Here is an 18,999-nt window from a genome sequence, read left to right on the forward strand (position 1 = left end):
TGTTACTAACTCCATTTTCAGTCGCACACTAATTTTATTTTACCCCATACTACATCCACTGCTTCGCCATCCAACCAATACTCACCGTCGCTATAATAAGAGACGGTAGCGTTCCATTCCGCATACTTATAGTCTCAAAAACCAACCACTGGCCAACAAAATGCGACAAAGCTATCACATAAGTCCACAAAGTCATGACACAAATCTCCTTGTTCTCAATATTGTACGCAATGTATGTGTGAAGGATGAAAAATACCAAGGCCCAAGTACCGAACAACTGAATTCTTAGTTCCGTAACTTGAGACTGCGAAGTCGGACCAGAACAAGTTCGACGCATTTTCGATGAAGAGGTGGAGCATCCTTTGGTATTGAGAAGGGATGCTGCTGAGGTCTAATATTGGATTATGTCTTTCAGGCGGAAGAAATCGAGGGTTAATAGAGTGGGTATTGCGTATAGTTGTATGAGGAAGACATATCAGATTGATAAAGCGAGAGGGGCTCTAGGTTATAGACCTCGACTAGATTTGAAGGAAGGGATTAGGCGTAGCGGAGGGTGGTTTCAGGTATGTTTGCTTTTGGATTCAATCTACTATGCGGTTGTTCTGATGGTCAAGAAAGAAAGTCTATGGCACTACTGGCAATACCTAATGATCAGAGTAGATGAAATGAGAACTGGATTGAAATCAATGAATTAATATGTATACCACGGTTGCATTATGCTCTTCAATAATTTGGTGAGATCTCTCTCATGGCATACGTCAAAAGAAAATGTTTATTCCTACCAGCTATCCGGTAAAAATTTCCGAGAGCATCATGTTCAATCCCACAGGAGGGTAAAACCTTGGATAGGCACTTCTAAGTGGCAGTATGCTGGAAGGAACGAAGCAAAAGATCCACCATCAAAATTCACGCGACAGGTCTATATACATCCCTCTCGAAGTCTTTCCTGGAGTGATGATCTCATTGCGAGACTTAAAATACAGTGTGTCGTACTCGCTTTAGCTCTTGATTTGACGGATCGTGCCTTTCTTGGCCCCCTCTTCCACTTTCTCTCTGACCCTGCTTCTATTCCACAATAGATCTGTACGAATCAAATTCTAGAGACCATCTCTCTTCACCCAAGAGCGTAGCTACACTTTCCGGCTGGTGATTGCGATTCCTCACGACAACCAAAAAGAAAAAAAAACATACAACAGTGGGGATTCGCTGGTGGTCACCCACCCAACTACTAATCCACCGATCTGAAGCTTGTGTATGGCAGAGCGGACGGGATGCCCAATTCTCTTCAGTCTATGGTCGTATGTGTCAGGGAAGCAGTGTTGTGAAAATATATTCAAGTCAAAACAGACGACGCTTCTCGCTTGATTAAGCTTGGCGCCAAATGCCTCCTGCCTGGAGCTTCCCTCAACTTTCACTTTCACCTTCAATTCAACTTTTCCAAACTCCAAAGAACTTCACATTTGATATCCTGCATCTGTATACCTGAGTCTTATCTCGAGGTGTCCATCCCTTCGACATTTTTCAATAAAGCACACATTCTCATATTTTCGGATTGAAGTTCGTTCGTGCCAATTCTCAATTGTTTCCAAGTTTAAGGTACAGAAAGTTATCATCTCTTCTCCTGTGGGTCTTTGTATTGGTTCGTAAGTTTTATTCTTCGAAACAGTGAGTATTGCTCTCCCCGAATGACGATTTTGGTATGATAAGGAAGAGTTTGGATCAATCTGAAGCGTATCACTGAATCGTTATATCCAGCTTCACTTTCAACTTCACTTGAAATTTTTCATCGGATTTGTTTATTCGGACCTTTCTTCAAATATCTCAAGCCTCAGCCTTGATTGTATTAAATTGTCAATATGGCGATCGCAGCTTCACTTTGCGGTGATGCGAATGAGCAAGAGGTAGGTCGATTTCAGTCTCATGCGAGAGGTAATTCACTGACACATATTTTTAGAGTGGTATCATCGATATCGATGAAATCCAGGCCCATGGTAATCCGCAAAGTGCTCTTGATCCTTTGTAGCTTTGGGTTCTAACTGAAGCAGGTATCTCTGCCTCGGATATCGCAAAATTGAGATCTAACCTCATTCATACTGTTGGAGTAAGAACATTCTTGCATCCAGTCATAAAAGTCTGATTCAAGACGTGAAGCTGACCTCGCATTAGACTCTTATTAATACGCCCATCCGAAGATTGGTTAAAATCAAAGGTTTCTCCGACATCAAGGCTGAGAAAGTCAAGGAAGCTGCAAAGAAAGTAGCCGTAAGTAACAAGCTCCGTATTACTTTTATCTCATATGCTGACAAAAGACAGGGCCCCAACACTGGTGGTCAATTCGTCACTGCCGCTGAGCATGGCCACTTCCGAAAGAAGTGTATCAGAATTTCTACTGGTAGCAAGCAGTTGGATGCTTGTTTAAACGGGTGGGCGAATCTTCTTAATCCGACCTGAACTGGAAGGTCTAACTTTTTACAGTGGATTCCAAACTATGAGTATCAGCGAGGTATACGGGGAGTTCAGTGAGTTTCCTGAGACCTTTATGATGTTTCTCTCGCTAACAATTATAGGATGTGGCAAGACTCAATTGGCACATACAATGGCAGTCATTGCCCAGCTTCCTAAGGATATGGGCGGAGCCGAGGGAAAGGTGGCCTATATTGGTAGGGAAGCAATAGCTTGCGAAGCCAAGATTTGTGGTGAACATCTGCTAAGACTTGACTGGACAGATACTGAAGGCACATTCCGCCCAGAAAGAATTTCGGAAATAGCAGAGCGATTTGGTGTCGATCCTGATCAAGCTCTCGAAAATATAGTTTATGCTCGTGCACATAACACTGAGGTATACCTCGTGGTTCTTTCATTCCAGTTTATACCCTTTGCTGACCATAATCAGATGCAGCAGGAATTGCTCGAGGGCCTTGCCCAAAATTTCGCAACTGATGAATACCGTCTCCTCATCATTGATAGCATTATGGCTCTCTATCGTAGTGACTTTATCGGACGTGGTGAGCTTTCCGAACGACAAGGAGCCCTCAACGCCTTTCTGCGTAAGGCAACACAAATGGCGGAAGAATTCAATCTGGTTGTCTTCATGGTATATATTTTTATCTTTTCCATCTCAGAGATCTGACTGACACTTTACAGACAAATCAAGTAATGTCGGATCCAGGTGCCAGTGCCCTTTTTGCAGGAGCTGATGGGCGTAAGCCTGCTGGAGGACATATACTTGCACATGCATCGACAACTAGAATCCTCTTGAGAAAAGGTCGTGGAGAGGAACGTGTTGCCAAAGTCGTAGATTCTCCTGGTAAGTTACCCTTGATCTATCCTAGTCACTTGTACTAACAGCATAAATCAGATTGCCCGGAACGTGAAGCGACATATATTATTACAACCGGCGGTATCAACGATCCTGAAAAGGCCTAATGATATATAGACATCTGCCTCTTAACTTCAAAGTCAGACATACCTACCAAAGTCCTCATACACGTACTTATAACCTTGTATCATTCGATAACACATTGCTTTGGGTGGGCGTTAATATAATGGAAAAATTCAATGGATAAAGTCTGGCATCTTTCAATGTATATACCAGTTGCATACTAGAGAAAGGAGGAGTGATGGCGTTGCTTTCGTTGATGGCTCGAGAATGGTCAGTGATCGGGTGTTTGTGGTACCCCGTAGCTTCGGGCTTAGCTTAGCGTCCTCCGATAAGACACAAACCCCTGCCAAATATTTTTGCTTCAAAAAAAGTTCCCCAATGACAAGCTCAATTGAATAAACCACTTCGATTTGATTTCACGCGCAGAATCTGGAATTTTCATCACACATATGCAATTTATCTAGAGATACACTACAACATGTCGAAAGCACCAACTACCATTGGTGACAACTATACTGTCCTTCCTATCGCAATTCCTTCTACGCCCGCATACCCCGTTGCGACGACGCATCACATATATTTGCGACAGCATGCTCCAAAGATTCCGTCTGAGAATGATTCACGGAGTCTCTTCGCAACAAATTTACCTATAGATTCCACAGATATTCATATTCGAAGCATATTCGCATCATTGATAGGTGTTGGCCGAGTTGAAGATGTGCGATTCGATGGGGAAAAGGAAGAGGTTGTCGCACAAAAACAAATCGAGAATGCCTCACAGAGCAAGAAAAGGAAGAGAGGAGGCGAAGTCGAAATCGATACGAGTTTACCACAAGGATGGGATAGGCAATTGCGCATCAAGGGAAGGACGGCTGTGGTATTATTGGTAGATGAGAAAAGCGTAGAATCCGTTCTAAAAGCTGCACGAAAAACCTGCAAATCAGGAAAGGAATCAAAATACCCTATTTGGGGTGCAGGCGCTGAAGGCAAAGTGCCCGCTTTGGGTAGCGCACGTTATGCAATGAGGCAGGAGTTACGATTCCCTGACAAATCAGCAGTGCAGAGGAGTGTCGACGCTTTCATGACGAAGTTCAATAGCAAGGAAGAAGAGAGAGAGAGGGAAAGAAAGAGATTAAGGAATGTACCAGATGAGGATGGATTTGTGACAGTAGTGAGGGGTGGAAGGACAGGCCCAGCGAGGAATGAGGCGGCAGAAGAAAAGAGAAGAGAGATGGCCGAGAAGGAGGAGAAGAGGAGAAAGGAGTTGGAGGACGCAGGATTTTATAGGTGGCAGGGACGAGAGAAGAGAAAGAAGGAGGTTGGAGAGCTGGTCAAGAGATTCGAGGAGGATAGGAAGAGGGTGGAAGGTATGAGGGAAAAAAGAGGAAGGTTCAGACCTGAGAGATGATCAGGCCCGAGAAGCTTGACAATGCTACCTTAGACTGGAGATTGGATGGTCTCCGCTAATAAAGGTATGTGCGACAAATAATTTGTTTGTTGATTCGTCCCCTGTTTCGTGATGACACCGCGGGGCCATAAAAGCATATTCTTCCAATGGGCCAATTCCTGGTGGTTTTGAACATGCAATGACTACAAAAACCGCATTAAAAAATCTTCTCAACATTGTCTGATAATTCGCATAATTCAACCTTTCATCTGCCACTATGCTCGAATTGTTCAATTTACTAATTCGTGGCGCGGACAGATTCATTCTCAGGCACGCCTCAATCATTGAGTAGGCTTATGCCTTTGATCTCATCTGGATCACCTCACTTACATGCCTCAGACAAGCATGTACAGAATTGACACTAGCACACAGTCCTAGCTTAAAACCATGAGTTCAGTCACGAAATCTATAAATAATTTCGAAGTTCAACAATAAACCAAAGGATTGTTCTCCTGTTCTTTCACACACAAAGAAATATTTCTACTTGTTGTGTTGAATTCGTTGGGCGAAAGAGCTTTTGCTGAATCTCTGGCCTCTTGTCATTAAGAGTCAATCTTACTTGAGATCATTCTTCTTTTCCTTTATTCGTCGTTCTTGGGTATCCACCAGGTGATTTATTGACATAGTTGGCGATTGGAGACATTGGATCATACTCAAGTCTTGACATGACTTGATAGCTATTGGAGACCATTTCACCCTGCCCATTGTATATTGATACGCACGGTAATATGGTCACTGAACAACTAGAGACCCCAAGCCAGTTCAAGACTTCAATTCAAGTATTGAACAATGCAACAGATTTTTAGAGAATGTTATATATATGATTAGTACCATAATGTCATTCCCCTGTTATCCCCTGCCAATGATATGTTCTAATCACACTTCCAACTCACCAAGCATGTGCCAAAGTACCAGCGTAGTCTTCTCCTGCAATCACTGGGGCCCACGCAAGATTTCTCGACCCTGCCCATGGGCAACCAGTGAAAATATGAAAGCCGGCTGCTTCCTTACCTTGGAGCCAGAAGGAGTCGAGCACCTCGATCGCATGTGTGACTCTTGCAGAATCAAAGAAGATCTCGGAAGTACATCTACACTGACGCACGTGGGGATAGATGGATTCCGACGACCGTTCACGAGAGTAGGTACAGCAGCGAGTAAGTTACAAGGAGCATTTGAGGAGGAGACCCAAGAAACCAAAGCTGACCAATTAAATCAGGTAGTCGACGATCTTGATGAGAAGCGAAGGGAGACTGCGCAAATCAGTCAAGAGAGGAGAAGGGGATTATCTCAGGCTGACAGACTGATAGAGAGGAGACAGAAAGAACGAGTGTTGGATCAACTCCATAAACAGCTCATAGAGCGGGAGAGAGAAAGACACAAAGAAAGGAAGAGGAAGCTAAAGGCAAAATATGAAGGATTAGACGATTGAGGATTGGCCGGGCAGCTAATACATATCTAGGTGGATAAATAGCGAGAAGCGGAGGAAAACTCATGCGGCCGGACCGCGCTGGATATTGGTTCTCCTCATCTTCGCTTCTCCTTCTTTGGAGCTGATTTCTGGTCCATCTGGTCCAGGTAAGTGCTCTTGTTTGACTTAAACGTCCTGCGATATCACTTCATTGCTTTCAGGCCCAACCTTCGTTTTTGCAATTTTGCTAGTCAGTCCAACAACGGGAATGTACCATACGATTTAACGGTCTACGACTGGAGGACAATAGTCTCGAATAGTGCTGGAAACTAAACACTTAATTAATATGTTCACACAAATTTACATAAAGCCTTGAAGCCTTTATTTCTAACATGATCATGAACATGTAATTACCCCGTGAATGGAAAATAAACGAACCTTTAAAAGTAAAAAATGCGTGCATAGCCCCTATATCCTGTTCAGAACAAAGCAATAAAGATTACAATGACATTGATGGATCTTTGTTTCCTTTGCTCAAAATACAACTGTTGATGCCAATTATCTTAGAACAGAAAACATATACAACAAATCGCTTAAAACATGCTAGATACTTGCCTCATACCCTTTTGTATCCGCAGACCAGACAGACCACAATAATTAGTCAAAATGCAATACAAAAGCCAACACCCAAATCCCATCCCATCCCCATAATCTTTACACACTCTTCATCGTAAGCTCAAACAGCCCCAACTTTTCACCGACAAAAATCATAAACGCGATAGAAGAAAATTGTACCGGCGTCTAGTGGCATAGCGGCTAAGAGCCTGTCCTCTAATAACCCCATCGATCGTTTCTTCCCTTAGCCCTACAAAGAACGGGAAAGGTTTTGTTTTCACTTCTATTTATTTAGCTTGATTAATTGGCTCTCATATTTTTGTAGTCTTCTTCAGAGTGACTGGATTCGATTCTGGAAAAACTTTCAAAGGGAAAGAGTTCTTTCTATCCATCCCTTCGCTTATGAGTATTCTAGTGGAGCGATGCATGTGAAGCTTCTGAATGGCATGAATAGAAATGTTTGATTAGTCCTATGATTCACTTTTCAACTTCACATTTAAGCCCTTTCAACTTGTCCGGGTATATAGCGAATATTGACCGATATCGGCACTGAATGGTATATATCTTGACCACGAATGTGATTATATTCGTTGTGTTCGTAATGCAGCATTAAAAATTTCTTGGTATATATATACCGGTAAAGAACTTATTGCAGCAGAACTCTCTACATGCTTGTGGAATAGTAACAGCAGTATCCAGACCTCGACCCCCACACGAAAATACAAATTACCTCCCAGAAAGTCAGAAGATCTCACGTCAAAACCAAACTTACTCACCCTCTCCGTAGCGCTCACATTCCCCAGTCTCAAAATGACCTCAACTCCAAAAATCATTTTCGTCCTCGGCCCCCCTGGTATTGGGAAGGGAACCCAGTGTATGCTTCTCGCCCAGTTATCGAATCCTCATCGCCGCATCCATCACATCAGCATCGGCGATATCCTGCGCTCAGAGCTGCAGAAGCCATCTAGTAAATGGGCATCGATCATCCGGGCCAATATGGCCGAAGGCCGAACAGGTCCACCCGAGATGTCTGTTTCCATGTTACAGGAAGCGATTGCACGAAGGAGTGAGGATATTGATCCCGCCAAAGAAATGGTATTCTTGATCGATGGTAAGTCACTTGTATCAAGTACTGAGTGTGGATCTTCAAGTGCTAATAAGAACATAGGATTCCCTCGCAGTATGGACCCCGTCGCTCTCTTCGAATCCACAATCTGTGCGCCATCTCTCGTGCTCTCTCTACATTGTCCGCTGCAAATTCTGCAAGAGAGACTTCTGTCTCGAGCTAAATCTTCCAGCCGAATTGATGATGGGGTTTGAAATTATGCATAAGCGATTTGGACAGCACGTTTGTGCTACTGGACCTGTTATTGAGCATTTTAGGGAGCGAGGGTTGCTGGCTGAGATTGATGCGAGTAGGAATGTTGAGGAGGTGCATCGGGATGTTTGGGAGGCGGTGGAGGAGATCTTGGGTGAGCATCAAGGATGAGATAGAGGGGCTTGGTGTGTGTGCGAGACTTTGATGGGTGATGAGGGAATGCGAGATAGAGCAGTATAGCGATGATGTAACTTTCGTAATATAGAATGACATCTATATATGCGCCGTAGTATGAGTGACGATGGTAGTTAGAATGTCTAGGTACGTAGATATAATCTTCACTTTCAATGAATAAGTTCACTTTGCCATGAAGGTACGAATTATAGTAGCTACGACAATGTCGGAAGTTTGAACTGTATTCTTGTTTTCCTAGATTCTTTTATCCTTTCAAAATACTTTGATAGGTAAAATCCAAATTCCCAATTTGGGACAAAGTGACCGTACTCTTCGTATTCACCTGTATAAAGCTAAGAATGACAATGACAACTTCCATTACTAACACCCGGTTGTCTGAGTTGAGACTTCAAATCATTCAGAGAAGTCCTATTGTGAGGCTATTTCCTTTCTCCTCTAGAGCTATCCATCTGTCCAAACAATAAACGAAGACAAAAAACAATTTATTACGTCATGCCAATATACCTACGCTTCACTCGCCGTTCCTTGAAACATATAATGGAAGGGTTTCAACCCTTGAACTGATTTCATCTGAAGATACTTGAAAATGGAGTATGGCCACGTGTCTAGCGTCAAATTAGGCAATCGCGCTCGAGTTAAAACAGGCCACTGACCAAAATTTCGTTATGATTCACCATCGTCGTTGGGTACGCTCGCTTATGGACATATATAAACATAGCCATCCCCCCAATTACCGCACGATCTTGAATCCTCTTACAAACAACCACGACCACTCAAATAATCTTCCAATACCTGCTTGCGCAAGAGTATCATCTTACACTTGTACACACAACACCCCAGAAATAAATCAAGCAAACAAATCAAAAAACAAATAAAACGAACAAAAGTACCACACTAGTCCTCAAGATGGAGATGGACTTGGAGATTTCGCCCCACGCCGGACAATCAGAGGTTCATACTCAAGTTCCTACCTCGCCTCACTTTCAAAACCCCATGCAATATCTTCATGGCGCATGCAGTCACTGCTATCGCGATGATGGAATGGATATTCGAGACAAACAATTAGTTCCGTGCTATCAAGATGGAGAACTGGATCCATTCACTCTTTTCTTACTGACTCCTAGATGGTGTGTAGATTGTTTGGCTCAACGAGAACTGGCGATTCGGGCTTCATATTGTGATCGATTGATCGAGATGGAATCGGTGGAGTTTCCGATCGGTACCGTGGAGGAGGCTTATATTCGGGGGGTAAGTTTTTGGTTGTAGATTCCCACTCCGCGCTCACAATAGTTGTGGGTCTGGATGAGGGTGAATTTATTGATTAGTCACTAACATCTATTAGGTTCATGATGGCCGAATTAATGCCTTGTCCCAATCGTTCGAGGATTGTGGAGTATACTCGGCTGGAGACAACAGTGTCGTCGTCGATGATTTCAACGAAGTGTTGGAAACATTGACCAACATGAGGCTCGGAACTGATACAGCCAACGAAGATAAAAAGATTGAAGAAATCGTCCGAGATTTCAACGATCAGATGATGCTAGAGGAGGACGAACTTAAGTACGAAGTTTATTGGCACTTAGCATATATGGAAGGAACGAAAGATGGTTGTTATATGCAAGCACAGATGGAGTACAAGGCACTAACGATGGATGATCCGGAACGGAGTGAAATGTTGAGGAGAGCTGTGCTTTGATGATTGACCTAGTGGTTATTGGAGAGTTAGGAGCGTTTCCGTACCAGTATTTTTGCAGCGGGGTATATGGAATGGTCTTTTGAGTTCGGTCTGATCCTGGAGTTAAAGGGACCTGAGCATCTTTGTATCTGGGGAAATGCCTCGTGCACCGACCTTATCGATTGCGATTGATAGAGTCATGGGCGATGTCCGTGACATGGACGAATCGACAAGAATACCAAGGACAATAAGAGTAAACTTAATTTGTTAGGTGATGTTGCGCAAGCTGAATGAATTTCTAGTGATTTCAAGGTTGTATCTATAAATGGAACGGGGTTTTTTTGGCATCCTCTAAAATCTCGCGAATCTATCGATGTCAACTCAAGCGAGTACCGTTCGAAGTGTTGGATCAATGAAATTAAATCTAGATGCTGTAGTCATGATCGGCGAGTCCATAACGGAGTGAATGTGTATCTGCCTTGCGAGTGAGATTTGTGCAACTCGATATTTCTTCAGCAAGCCGTAGAATTGCCAGGCAAGGAGTGTAGGGTGTAGGGTGTAGGGTAGGAAAGGCAGGAATGGGTGTGCATGTGTAATCGATGGGTTACTGTGCCCCGAGATTAGCCTGACGCCCATTGCAGACACGGGATATGTACTCCCATAAGATATAAGACCGAGATGAGTGCTGTGAATCGGATGTAGGTAGGCATGCAAGTAGGTATGTGATATACATGTTTGCAGGTACGAATATATTAACAGGCACAAACTTAGATTTACCACGGGAATTATCATTGGACGGTATTGACTTTGCGCAGAATTTGTGATGTGCTTAAGGACCCTGTGTATGTGATGTGAATTTTGGTACATCTAAAATATTGTATGTAGCTAAATGAAGGCTGTTGACCGAAAGCCTTCTAGAAGATGGCCACGATGACTCCATTTGGGATTGTGCTACTGTCATCGATGCAAGCATACGGCGCAACGATATAAATGGAAGTCCATGTAGGTTGGAGGTACATCGTTCTTAGTCTGGGTCAAAATCCATTTTTCTTTTCTTTCCTTTTTGCGCCTTATTAGTGCTTTTTATGCTGGCACGTCGCTAAGAGATTCTTTCCCTGCTAGATTGCCATGGTCCCCCATACAATTTGCCTCTTGCGGCTGCTGACTTGCATATATCCCAAAAAGCAAATTGAGAAAATTTTCCGCGAAGAACGTTAAAGGAAGGGTTAGCAAGTGGTCCGATAGAGAGGGGAATAAAAAAGAAACATGAGCTACTAAAGGTCTTAGTTAAGAAATGTTTCATTATTGAATGTGTTGTTACGGGCGAGCGCGAAGTCAATCCAAGATGCTGCACTGATAAGGAAAGGTGGAGTATATTGGTGCATGGAATAGATATGCAGGTGCAAAGGTCTTTTTTTTCATTTAAAGAGCTATGAGCAAGCTACTGCAACATCGTGGAGGTCTTTCGCAAGCTAAATTATTCTTGCACAACCTCACTCCTCAGTTCTCACTCTTCATGTAGCTGATCTTTCTTGAAACAGAATGTTGCAGCCTCAGAAAGCCCCCATGAATACTACCAGTAATATAGACATGGTTGTCAACAAGTAGGCATGTATGTTGACTTGTTGAGACACTCTATCCGATCTAATAGTGTTTGATATCGTGACGATGGTTAATTGGTATAGGGAATGACCCGAGTATGTAGAAGCTTTAATCATCGCCAACAAATCCTATGACGGTTGTTGGAACTTAGATTTCTCCTCGAATAGATTATTGAAGATCGTTCCTATGATTGCCGAGGATGGAGAGGAACCATTCGTGTTAACACCGGTAGTTCGAAGATATCAGATAACTTCTGTTTGGATTCGTCCCTAACCCGGAAGTATGTTTGAAAAGGAGTCGAATGTATTTCCTTCTTGAGTAACAAGTAAGACACCAGTAGCCAGATTCAGCACTCTTGTTTGAAAGACTCTAACGGAGCAGTCCAGATCACGTAAGAATTCCGCAAGATTTAATTCCGACGATCTTCAAGGTGTGTGGATGGGGATGGATTACTGGGATATCAAAGTGACTGGCGATAGTCTATCAGTCTGTCTTCAATGTTCATCCAACAAGTAGCTGCAGTAGAAACTATGGATACTCGTTAGATCATTAAACTTAGTGGAGTATCAATACAGAACATTTTATTTCCGAATTAATCGGGATATCTGATATCTTCGTCTGTTTTCACCTCAAGTTGATACAAAAGCCTCAACGCAACGGGTATCTGTATGGTTTTGTGGTTTGACCAGACTGTCGAATGAATGTTTTCGCTTATGTGTAACCAGTTGTCGAGAATCAAATCTGATCAATCAATATTTGTTGTACTCTCTCTTAACCAAAGACGTTACTTTATTAGATGATTACTTGCAAAAGAGTTTGCCATGGGGTTGTTACCTTGTAGAGGCGTCTGCGTACTTAGTACGTTATCCGCTCTGTATTGCCTAAAACAGTGCTAAGCCTTCCCCAGAATCCTTTTAATCAATTATCAGCTTCAGCTCTGACGACTGGGGGGGCCTTTTGACGCACATAGAGTAATCATATAGTCATACATCAACTGTACCATATGTATGCATACTAGGTATATGTGTGTGTGTGTGTGTGTGTGTATGTACATATGTATGTATATCTAGGTATCATTAGATTCTCTATACATAGGTACTTAAGGTAGCTTCGAAAGTATTCCGGATCCGGACCACTGGTGGACATCGGATCGTCGTTTGTTAAGAGTACCTACCTAGGTAGATAAGGGGAGTACCGGTAGTAGAGGATTGCATTACGAATATACTAGAGTAACAGCAACGACTGCAATATCGACGACACTGAAGCTTCTTGTTATTACTATTACCATTTCACAGTGCCATTTTGATATCACTCTACCCACTTTCTCCACCTATTCCACCAAGTCTTTCCTCATTGCCAAATATAAGTTACCACCCGATACTTCGGTAATTGTCATTTTCTTCTTTCTAATAACAAATCATCCTATCATATATGGACCAGAGTGTGGCATGGTTCATTCCTTCCTCCTATTCTCCACCTTACGCAGGACACTTACTCCCCCGTATACCCAGGAATCAAATGAAAAAGCATGCACCCCTGAATGTTTGACATTCACACACCAGTGATCATACTCAGCAACACTCACTCAGGGTCTAGTTTACACTCCGTAGTACTTTTAGGTACAGGGGTAAATTACGGATCCTGGACTTGTCTAGTTCCTCCTGCCCGCTGGTTCCTCGCTGGAAGAAAAAAAAGTGCATCTGGTTTAAGGTTACTGAACTTAATTCTTATTTTGAATTTGAATTTGAATTCGATTTGGATTTCGATTTGGATTTCCATTTTGAATTTGAATCCTCTTGCTCTAGAATTCTCTTCCTGGAGTCTCTTAGAATCATCCACACACATCTCGTTCTCTCTTGGGGATGAAGGGTTTCTCCTTGATTATCATTAACAAAAACAAAAACAAAAACACTTCATCAACTACATTTTAATCTCTTATAACTAATATAACCATCAATATCCATTGTCATTGACCTTAACACTCCAGAGCTCTTTGGACCCCAAAATATCTCATTGGCAGTTTCCTTTCTCGGAACATTCGAATCCCTCTCTCTTTGGATCTTGCTTCATCACTCAGGTACGCTCACAAAAAAACCATGTTCCATTTCATCACCACCACTCTTCCCGTTTTGTGGGTATCCAATTGGGACGTTGCGTCTAGATACCTACGCTCGATTCTTCTTTCCCAGTTTGTTTACTTCAGTTCAAATGTTATACTCCTTCCTCTTGGATACTTCCCCCGTGTTACAATCTCCAACTTTCAATCTGTATGTGATTCGAGGTGTATGATTTGCCTCACCTCCGAGTCAGTTGTTGTGCATTGACTGCCTACACGAGCCCCTTCTGAATCAACTGCCACAGTCTTACAGTACATATCCACATATCCATATCATCATATGTTTTCGCCTTGTTAACATATCTTTGCTCATACTGATTTACGTCGAAAAGCTCTCGATACAGGGGGCTTGCTCAGATTTAACCACACTGTCTCAATGTCCCACTCGACTTGATCAATTTACTCCTGTCATTCGACTCGCCCCATCCTGACCACTTTCCCAATCACTAATACTCTTGCTGGTCACAAATAAACAACTTAGAGGATCAATTGGGGGAGGATCAAGGATACCAAACGAGTCTAATCGAATATTAATTATGTCTACTTCACAATTGGCACAACAATTGGCACGAATGGAGAGTCCAAGTCCGCGACTTGCTAGATCACATAGCGTTTCGAGCGATAAGCATTCAACAGCTAGCACTTACGCAGGGCTACTCTCTCCACCTCTCTCAATTTCACCAGAACCAGTCTTCATTGCCCATTCAGCAGCTTCACAAATCGTTACAAATGATCATGATAGCAGGGCGGATGCTTGGCTCGATCAACATGGCATTGAGCCTTCTGGAGAAACGGCATTGGTATCACCCGCTGCTCTGAAACTTGTCAACACATTTCTTGATCAACTTGTATTCAATTTTCTCTCGGTTTCGAAATCAACTTCACTGGTGTCATTACGCCCGGCTGTTGCCGAGGTCTTAAAGTCAAGGCTGGCAAGTGATGCGGTCAGTGGAGCGGATGCCGAGCTTCGAGAATATTTGGGTGGAAGTGAAGATGATGAATTGTTGTCATCGGAGAGGGAAGGTCAATCCAGCCGAGATTGGGATCTTGAACTGGTATGGAAGCGTACGAGATTGAGATGTATGGTTTATTCATCATTGGGAGATATGGAAGAGGAGGATGAGGATCGATACACAGCTCAAGAGCATCTCAATGGATCTTCGGAATTTGGGGGCCGCGAAAATGAATCTGGAATCGTTTCTCCAGCTGTTGCTATCTTCTTGACATCCATCTTGGAATTCATGGGCGAACAAATCCTAATTATGGGAGGACAAGCAGCGTATTCCCGGCTTCGAATGAAGTATGAGAAAGATGAGCGAGATGGCGTAATCAGACAAACTGATATTGCAGAACGTGTAGTTGTGGAGGAGGCTGATATGGAGCGGGTCGCATCAGATCGAAAATTGGGAAAACTTTGGAGAGGTTGGAAAAAGCGCATCCACTCGCCCACAAGTCCAGTGTCAATAGGTCACCTCTCCTCGACAGAAACAGTAGACGGGCCATCACAACCTGTACCGGCACTAGCGCAACTGGCTAGTATACCTCTCGGCGATGATAAGCAACCACAAGAGACATCATTCAACGCACTGACCGAGTACGAACAAGCTGCTATTATTCCTTTACCAATGTCCGTGGATGATATTAGAGAAATCGAAGTACCAGGACTAGCCCCATCAAGCGACGATGAAGACGACTATGCGACATCAGAGACGGAAGAGCTGCCATTATCTCGAAGACCGAAGAGTATGGTTGTTTTCACGAACGCATCGCACAATCTCCCCACACCCAATTCCTCCCAACCACCAACTCCCATTTTCGCCGTCTCTCCTTTGAAATCGAGGAAACGTGCAAATTCATTGCCACCTCCAAATCCATCTACTGTCACGTCACTTTTCTCCCGAGGTTCCAAGGAAGCAAATTCGAACCAGGAGGATTGTGTCAGCCCGACGCAAAGTGGAGCCCCGGTCTTAAATGGCACGATCACACCTGCAGAATCAGAGAAGGATACAGGGGAAGAAATTGAGGAAGTTTCAAATAGAACCAAGAGCGCTGTAATGGAATCGAAGCACAAGCCTACAGATGGCTCTATGAATTTGGATGACACCAGTAAGGATATAGATTCTGACTATGAATTTGTAGAGGAGGAACCGCAGATCATGACTTCGTCACGTATATCTTTCGGTGGTCGTATTTCTCCCGATGACAAAGATTCTTCTTCACGCTCTAGTCTCCCATCACCAAGCATTCATTCCTTGCGCCTGATCGATGTCAATACAGCGAAGAGTCCTACAACAAGATCACGCAAAAGCTCGTTTGACGCAACTGATTTCATTGCAGGCCGAGTGATCCCGATGTCTAGATCTAATAGTATTAATTCACCGATCGTCTCGGAACTTTCATCTCGAGGTACAAGCCCACACCTAAGAAGCTCGAATAGCTCTCCGTTAGGTCGAACTGGCTCCAATTTGAGCTCACTGCCTCTCAACACAACTACTGATTCTATATCAGAGGTAGATGAAAGGGAGGTGGCTGGTGAAGAGTCTCCTTTGACAGCGGTACCATCAGAGCTAGCGGCTGCGATGCAAGGTGTTGACGTAGATCCCAGTCCTACGTCTCAAACCTACCCTTCCTTTAAGCCAGCCGCTTCTCGGCCGGCACCATTTGTGCTCGCTGCTCCTCCTACCCCGCAGAATTATCGAGAAAGCATAAAAGGCTCGACCAGACTACAATCTAGCCAGAGCAAGTCATCAAGTGGATTCTCAAACTCAAAGTTTCCAGCAAGTGAACAAGATGGTCAAACGACATATCAGGGTGCAAAAAATTCATTTGAACCACCTCCAAGGTCCGTCTCTCGTCCAATGGCCAATCCTGCAAACGAAAATTCGACGATTCTGCCTATTGTAAAAGAGGGCAACTCCCCAGAGAGTTTCAAACACATCCCTCGTTCATCCTCGGTGCGCCGTACGTCACCAACAAGCTCTAGAGGCGAGGAAGTGCCACGCAAGACTATATCAGAAACGCATCAAAAAGCACATCGCCCATCCTATACATCTACCTCTAGCTCATCATCTGTTCATCGTGTTCAACAAAGAAGAGTATCGGAAGAAAGCGGTGTTTCTGCGATGAGCAGTGTAGGTGATTCCAAATCATTTGAAGAATTGATTCGAGGAGGCGAGACCATTCAATACACATTGACACCGCAGAATATGCGGGCTATTGAAAGTCCAGATTCACCGTTGAGTTTAAATGCCATCCCTGTCCCTCGACCTGCTATAAGCCGAACGCATTCAACATCAGTGAGCAAGCATACTGGGTTGTACTCGCATCCTCCAAATGATGTTTCAAAAAATACTACTTCTTTGAAAGGCAGTAGTCGTGTTCGTGCCAATGTCCAACCGAGAGATGCAAGAATAGAACGTGATTCACTGGGCGATTTCTCCGATTTTATTCGATCCACAGGTCCTGCGGTTCCTTTCAAAAAGGAAGATATTCACTCACGCTCAAATTCAAGTGCCGCTAGTGAGATTTCCCGACCAATAACCAGCAGTACTTTTCACAAAGGAACCAATGGAACGCCGAGAAACGTCAGCAGCTCAATTCCCCGTGTGGGTCCCGTTGCTACTCTTCCGACACGCTCAGCATCATCAGCGGGTAGAGCTGGAAGACCAAATAAACTACAGGCTCGCGATGCCACTGTAGGCAAAGATTCTATCACAGATCTTATCGACTTTGTAAGAGCTGGTCCGGATGAGGTCGGTGGTCATCGTATACCACGAACTGTCGCCCCATTCAGATCTACCATGGATTCCGACCAAATGTCTAGTTTCGCTGGTGGTAAAGCTATCGATGCATCTCTACCTGATTCTAGATATAGTCAAGCCTCTACTTACACATCCACAAACCATTCTGTATCTTCGCAAACCGGACTCCTGAATGGTGCCAGCAGGGCCAACAAGCCAATGCCCACACAAAGTGGTATGAATTTTGATGACGAAGAAGATATGATGCCGAAACGAAAGACACGAAGAGTTAGGGATCCATACGCCATCGATATCAGCGACGAGGAAGATGATGACGAATTTGAGCCTTCTTCCAGGCCGGCACCCATCAAAGAAGAGTCTTTGGCCGACTTTCTCCGCAATGTACCTCCACCGCCTTCACCCAAGATGACGTCCGTTTTCGCTGAACCTCCTAAGCCACCTAAGAAGAAGGCCAGCTTTTCTTCACGTTTCACTCGAAGTGGCTCAACTTCTCAAGTTCAGCCACCCAAAACATCACATTCTGCAAACTCCCGCACCGCACCCACAAAACACACGCCTCTTGCGCCAATTAATCCTCAATTCAACGCTCCCCCCGCTGTTGGCAGTAGCCAGGGAAATCATTCTCGGCAACCCGAACTTCCACGAGCAACCTCGGGCTCAAATGTTGTCCGCAAGCCTTATGAAAGTCGCGAGCCTGCTCCAATGAAGTTCAGATCTCAAACCAGCGATCTTGCAGACTTTTTACGAAACTCAGAACCACCTCCATCGATAGAACCTAAACCTTTCGTTCACGCAAAGGAGGAGAGTTCATTCGCAAGTCGATTCTTCGGTCGACGGAAGAAGAGCACTGCCGGGTTTTAATACTTTGGATATTTATTGTACGACATAGCGCTCATCATTACTTTTCATCATAGCGAACAACATATACGATATTGCTCACTTTGGGAGGTTGTTGCGTATTCAGTTTATGAAATAAAACACCTAAAATTCTTGCTCGAGTCTCATCCGAGGCTTTTTACATATTGAAATGAACTTATCTATTCAATGTCAATACATATTTGGGGGACCTGGTTTGCGCTTGCTTCATTTTTGATTTTAGATACCAATCTGAGCATGACTATTGCTCTAGTTCCAATTTGGAAGGGGAAGAAGGGAGGGAAGAAGGATGGAGGCTTTTCAAATTTGATCGACCTTCTGAATACATATTTGGGCAAAATGATTTTACTACTTTCACTGAGATGTATTTTACTTGAAAGGGATTGGATGAGTTCGAGGTAGTTTGGAGATTATTTTTTTCAGGACTAGATGGACATATGGAGTGATGGATGGATGATACGGAGTTGAAAACTTTAGCTGATAGGAGAAGTTTGGCCTTTAAATGTTGGCCACACTGTATTTTGTAAATAGACCTTGAATGGAATGAAACAATGTGGGAAGTAAATTAAACTTGATTTGTACTTGGATTACTATGTGATATTAC

The 18,999-nt window shown here is 43.6% G+C and overlaps 6 protein-coding genes across 6 annotated transcripts; all 6 read left to right on the plus strand.

The window, feature by feature from the left end:
* Positions 1–1,856: 1,856 nt before the first annotated feature.
* EAF02_005439 (uncharacterized protein) lies at positions 1,857–3,426 on the plus strand (the record flags this gene model as incomplete). Its single annotated transcript, XM_038901487.1, has 10 exons — positions 1,857–1,901; positions 1,955–1,991; positions 2,046–2,101; positions 2,167–2,262; positions 2,314–2,423; positions 2,476–2,519; positions 2,568–2,839; positions 2,894–3,094; positions 3,145–3,307; positions 3,359–3,426. 10 exons carry the CDS (start codon positions 1,857–1,859, stop codon positions 3,424–3,426), a joined length of 1,092 nt encoding a protein of 363 aa, XP_038758827.1.
* A 434-nt stretch (positions 3,427–3,860) lies between these two features.
* EAF02_005440 (uncharacterized protein) lies at positions 3,861–4,790 on the plus strand (the record flags this gene model as incomplete). Its single annotated transcript, XM_038901488.1, has 1 exon — positions 3,861–4,790. The coding sequence occupies one exon, from the start codon at positions 3,861–3,863 to the stop codon at positions 4,788–4,790; it is 930 nt and encodes a 309-aa protein (XP_038758828.1).
* Positions 4,791–5,727: 937 nt separating this feature from the next.
* EAF02_005441 (uncharacterized protein) lies at positions 5,728–6,258 on the plus strand (the record flags this gene model as incomplete). The annotated part of the gene is made up of 1 exon (XM_038901489.1): positions 5,728–6,258. One exon carries the CDS (start codon positions 5,728–5,730, stop codon positions 6,256–6,258), a length of 531 nt encoding a protein of 176 aa, XP_038758829.1.
* A 1,404-nt stretch (positions 6,259–7,662) lies between these two features.
* EAF02_005442 (uncharacterized protein) lies at positions 7,663–8,341 on the plus strand (the record flags this gene model as incomplete). The annotated part of the gene is made up of 3 exons (XM_038901490.1): positions 7,663–7,963; positions 8,021–8,098; positions 8,151–8,341. The coding sequence occupies 3 exons, from the start codon at positions 7,663–7,665 to the stop codon at positions 8,339–8,341; spliced, it is 570 nt and encodes a 189-aa protein (XP_038758830.1).
* A 170-nt stretch (positions 8,342–8,511) lies between these two features.
* On the plus strand, positions 8,512–10,509 carry EAF02_005443 (uncharacterized protein). The gene is made up of 2 exons (XM_038901491.1): positions 8,512–9,613; positions 9,708–10,509. The coding sequence occupies exons 1-2, from the start codon at positions 9,272–9,274 to the stop codon at positions 10,059–10,061; spliced, it is 696 nt and encodes a 231-aa protein (XP_038758831.1). The 5' UTR covers positions 8,512–9,271; the 3' UTR covers positions 10,062–10,509.
* A 3,785-nt stretch (positions 10,510–14,294) lies between these two features.
* EAF02_005444 (uncharacterized protein) lies at positions 14,295–18,380 on the plus strand (the record flags this gene model as incomplete). Its single annotated transcript, XM_038901492.1, has 1 exon — positions 14,295–18,380. One exon carries the CDS (start codon positions 14,295–14,297, stop codon positions 18,378–18,380), a length of 4,086 nt encoding a protein of 1,361 aa, XP_038758832.1.
* Between the last annotated feature and the right edge of the window lie 619 nt (positions 18,381–18,999).

This window comes from Botrytis sinoallii, assembly GCF_014898435.1.
Source record: "Botrytis sinoallii strain Bc 23 chromosome Unknown BSIN_008, whole genome shotgun sequence".
Lineage (NCBI taxonomy): Eukaryota > Fungi > Ascomycota > Leotiomycetes > Helotiales > Sclerotiniaceae > Botrytis > Botrytis sinoallii.